Consider the following 5,000-nt stretch of genomic DNA (forward strand, 5'->3'; position numbering starts at 1 on the left):
CAACAGCACTAACATTTTTTTATCATAAGATCTAATAAATATTACAAGAAAAAAAAAAACCAACAAAAAACAATACCCAATGCAACAGCACTAACATTTTTTAATCATAATCATATATTACAAGAAAAACAAAAACCAACAAAAAAAAAAACCAAGACCCAACGGCAACAGCACTAACATTTTTTTTCTCTCTGATATGTAATTTTTTAAATAACAATTTGGGCCACTGTCAAGCCAGAATTAATTTAATTAAGTAATTGGGTCTGTTAGGTCTGGCAGAAAGTAGGTACATTGCAATAGACTAGATTTCTAACCAAAGGGTGTATAGCAATTAATTGCTGCTGTCCTTTCAATCCTACAGAAACCAGGGTAACTTCTGGCTCCTTGAGCCTTGTGGTTCTAAGTGACTACCATGACACTTAGATCTAAAAGAAAACACGAAATCAAATCACAAAGTAAGGTAAGATCATATTTTCTCATTGAGTTTATTAGAAATGGTATATGAGCAAAGAGGATGCCAGCCTTGAGAAGCAAAATAACAATTGTGACCCATCATATAGCAATCAAATGATAGGACCTTTGAGTTTTTTACAATGCAAGAAATACTTTATATTCTCCGATATAACATAAAGAAATTTATTTAGTTTCACGTACATGGGTGTGAACTTGATCTCCAGTTCTTAGTTCATCCCGACATAATATTACCTATTTGTTTGTTTCTTTTTACGGGTTTTACGGCGCTTGCAACACATTGAAGTCATATCAGCGCCAGTAAAAAGAAAGAAAATGGGATAGTAAACAGTTATAGAATTACAATTAAAGTACCCAAGAAAAGGTAAGACAAAGGGGAATTGGTTCAAATAGGAAACAGATGTAGATTCCAAGAGCACACTATCAAAGTACTTGGTCTGAGATCACCTAAAAGTCTCATCCAGACACAAGCACGGGTCCCTACTAAGAGGAATACACTCAAATGTTTACAAATCATATGTAATATGTAAACAAAACATAATACAAGGAATAACAGAGATGATTTACAAGGAAAAGATTACCATCTCTCAAAATCATCTATACATTTGACTGTTTTCCTCTCAACAAGGGCATCCGGCCAGGGCTAGGACTAAACCAAGTAATCTCATTCCAAGACAAAGACAGAAAGCAAGTTGGAAAACAGATATAAGGGGGTAGAAGACACAGTAAGTGCCCCTCTGCCCACTATGGGGGTCAGAAACCCCACCCAGATATCATTACCTCTTTGAGACGGTGGGTCAAATACAAAGTATAAGTTATCTTGATTACTATCTTAACAGAATGACCATGCAGTTTATAGAAGAATTTCAATGGAAACAATCTTGTATATCATTAAATTAAGAAACTTAAACAAGAGCACAGATTTTGGGCCTGTATCTCTTACATAACGAACTGAATGAAATATATTATTTCATAAATTAAAAGTAGAATACGGGGACAAAGATATGTTTAAAAGAAATTTTATAAAAATACACAAACAAAAAACTCAAACCAAACAAAAAACAAAAACAAAAACAAAACAAACAAACAAACAAAACAAAAAAACAAAAAACAAAAAACCAAAAAAAAAACCCCAAAAGACTAGGGCATTAAGTTGGTGGTGGAAATTTCAAAAGTAACAAACCTCTAGTTCCAGATTGTAGCAGCCCTCACCATCACTCACACCAGGGTTGTCACAACCTAATATTTCTAATATTTTACTTGGGGTCAAGTCTAGGTTTATCAGACCTAGATCCTGCAGAAATTGATTTATAATATACTGTAATATTAAGAATACAAGACATTAAGCATGTCAAAAACTATGTGAAGATTATTTCTTTATTCACATAGTCCTACATGTAATCAGTAACTTTCTCATTAAATTCTGGAAGACCTCCGCCTTTCTCCAAATCCAAACACAGCAACACACTCTCAATTTTAAGATATTACAATTAAAGAGGACTTATTAGTTTTAAATTATGGCATAAAACTGAAAGATTAGAGCTAAGCTAATGCTTAGTTTGTTTTACAGCACTTGCAACTATTTTAGCTCATTGAAGTGCCAATAAGAAGAGAAAAAATGGGAAATCAAAAGACCAATGGTCTTCACCAGAAGCATACAAAAAAGATATGACACTCAGCTTCTGACCAGCCAGTAGGTTTCTGGTTCAAGTTCCAGTCCAGGTATAGACAGCGCACAGTTGAGTTTTGTGAAAAGCTCTATACTTGCATTCTCTGACTGAACTCGCTGGAAACAGCGTTGTTTCCATCAGAAACAAGAATCTTATGAGAGCACATTGAGAATTGCAGGCGTCTTCTCTCTAACCAAAATCTTTAGTGCTTCTGTTGTCTTGGGACACACTTTGAGCACATTTAGTGGAAATGTCATTGAACAGAAGCTTACTTTTTTCATTTTTTTTCCGTTAAAGTTAAAACAAATTCAAAAATCAAACTACCCATGTGTCTAGTTTGGAATTATTTTAAGGCCACCTAAATGTTTGCACAGGATCCCGTAAAAATGATTAGAAGAAAATAAATAAATAAACAAACAATAATAATAATAATAATAATAATAATAATAATAATAATAATAATAATAATAATAATAATAAATAATAATAATAATAACAATAGTAATAATAATAATAATAATAATAATAATAATAATAATAATAATAATAATAATAATAATAATAATAATAATAATAATAATAATAATAATAATAATAATAATATAATAATAATAATAATAACAGAAATATAATTGAAATAACTATATAGAGATGATACATTAAGATCCATTTGACAATCTCCCATACCCTCCTCCCTTGCAAATGCTCTAGGCAGGACCCAGAAGAAACCAAATGGTCCTATTCCAGAACAAGGACATAGAGTAATATGATATAGGGAGATAAAAGATACTCAGGTTTTAACTGGTGTTGTTGAATCCACCGGCAAATTTTCCTCCGCACTGAGAGAAATTCCACCCATCGCAAGCTCAGCTTACTGATGTTTTGGATAAGTATAGCTTTGGTATACAATATTAAAAATAAATAGAATTACGGAATACATCTAATAGATATCTTCTCATTTTTTTCCAGCGGAGATCAATTTAAGAAAAGATATATTTACCTTCATTAGAAACATGAAGTCTCTCATCTTGAGTGAAGGTTCTTTTGGGGCGTGCTGTAATAATTGAAAAGCAAAATTATAATTATTTATTAATGTCGTTAAAAAAAAGATAAAGATAAGATTTTTTTTCATTTATTTGGTTTGAAAATGATTATGTGGATGAGTAACTCAACTATTTGTTTTCAGTTCTGTAAAATAAAAAGATAAATAAATAAACATTAAGAAGAATTAAAAGAACAAATCACTCTAGATTTCAACCTATGTAGAAGATTTACCTTCCGTGGAGAGCTGACACTTTGGTATATCTCATAGGTTTGATCCATGTGGACGAGGGCGTTGGTTGCTCGACGTGTCTCACAATAGATTGGACCTGAAACAGACGATAATTAAAGATATTCGAGTATGAAATCTTAGTCTTAGTGCAGTATCTACAAATTGCTAATTAATTCATTTTAGGTCAAATGATTTTCAAGTTAAACAGTTTTATCATTAAAAAAAAAATTAGTAACAGGAAGTTAGTTTTGACAAAATGAGGCTGAAATTTAGATTCGGTTTTAGCAAGTACAGAAAAAGTGTAATATTGAGATAGGCGACGTAGGCTATGCTTTTCATGAAAATAATTAGTGAGAGAACTAAGGTGATTATGATTTCAGTTTATCACTGATAAGCAGAAAAATGATTAAAATGTGACTTTAGTATTGCCGTCTTAATTTTTAACAATTTAAAACAGTTTGTTCTCTTGGAGTTCACCATTTCTGAAATGATAAAATTATTCAACATATCAACGTTTTGTTGTCGAGGGTTGCATCTTCTTTACCTAGTAAATGTATATGAATCAGGACTTTATGGGAAAGACAGTTTAAAATACATTTTTATTTAAAGAAAAACCCAAAAAACCCTAAAAACTCAAAGAGTCTATACTGGACAAGCATTATAACCACTACACGCTAAAATCAGTATAGATTTTTAAAAAAATGTTTTTCTAAACACGATAACATGATAGCAAGCATTGAAAGATTTATCTTTTCTTTATCAAATAAAAAAACTAGAAAAGAAAAACAAAATAACTATAGTTTCATCCACTAGCGTAACTAATAAATGTAAATAATGTACTCACTTCTGACAACACAGGCATTTCTCAAAACCTTTTCTGACATAAGCCGAGAAAAACAATACTCTAGTATAGGACCCGACATTCTGTCGATAACAAGAAAGGGGAAAAGCTGCATGAAAATACATTAATTATGGAAGGATGAGCAGAATAATAAACATGTGAAAGAAGCATAAAATGCACATATCTTCATTGTAATCCAAGGGAAAAAAGGAGGGAGGAGAACGAGGATATGGTATTGCAATGGTATCTAGAAAACCAAGGTTTAAACATTGCTTCCAATTTCAATTTTACCTTGAGCAAGAAATTTAACAAAGCAAACTCTGCAGTGTTGCACTGCAGCTGATGCCTAGAATAGTTTAGTTTTTATTTAAAATATGATATAATGAATATAATGGTATATAATATGAATGGTTTCCTCGTGTGACAGGGGGATATGCGTGCATCTTCACTTAAATCCAAGATGAAGAAGAAGAAATGAGAGAGGGTGGGGAGTGGATATGAAATTGCACTGACATCCGGAGGACTAAAGTTTGAGCATTGCTTTCTATTTCAATCTTATCTTGAAAGAGAAACTAAACTTCCATTGCTTATATTGCGGTGTTGCTCTGCAACTGACGCCTGAGATAATTTAATCTTTCTTTAAAATATAACAATTAGAATAAGTTCCTCATGTGAAAAGGGATTTCAAAACATGTTCCTAGTTTGCATATATAAAAAGAGATAGCCGTAGTAACTAAGCTATTCA

General features: G+C 31.7%; 1 protein-coding gene across 2 annotated transcripts in view; it reads right to left on the minus strand.

Annotated features, from left to right (window-relative positions):
* LOC144960801 (radial spoke head 10 homolog B-like) overlaps positions 1 to 5,000 on the minus strand; it is a 24,521-nt gene that overhangs the window by 9,155 nt on the left and 10,366 nt on the right. For both annotated transcript variants that reach the window (XM_078894153.1, XM_078894146.1), the window contains exons 12-15: positions 4,259 to 4,338; positions 3,417 to 3,511; positions 3,142 to 3,195; positions 1,655 to 1,765 (exon numbers count right to left, since the gene is read on the minus strand). In XM_078894153.1, the coding sequence (XP_078750279.1) occupies positions 1,655 to 1,765; positions 3,142 to 3,195; positions 3,417 to 3,511; positions 4,259 to 4,338 (340 nt within the window). The remainder of the gene's footprint in view (positions 1 to 1,654; positions 1,766 to 3,141; positions 3,196 to 3,416; positions 3,512 to 4,258; positions 4,339 to 5,000) is intronic.

The sequence above is a fragment of the Berghia stephanieae genome, chromosome 1, assembly GCF_034508935.2.
Source record: "Berghia stephanieae isolate SIO BIC M18660-M18661 chromosome 1, UCSD_Bste_1.3, whole genome shotgun sequence".
In the NCBI taxonomy this organism is placed as follows: domain Eukaryota; kingdom Metazoa; phylum Mollusca; class Gastropoda; order Nudibranchia; family Aeolidiidae; genus Berghia; species Berghia stephanieae.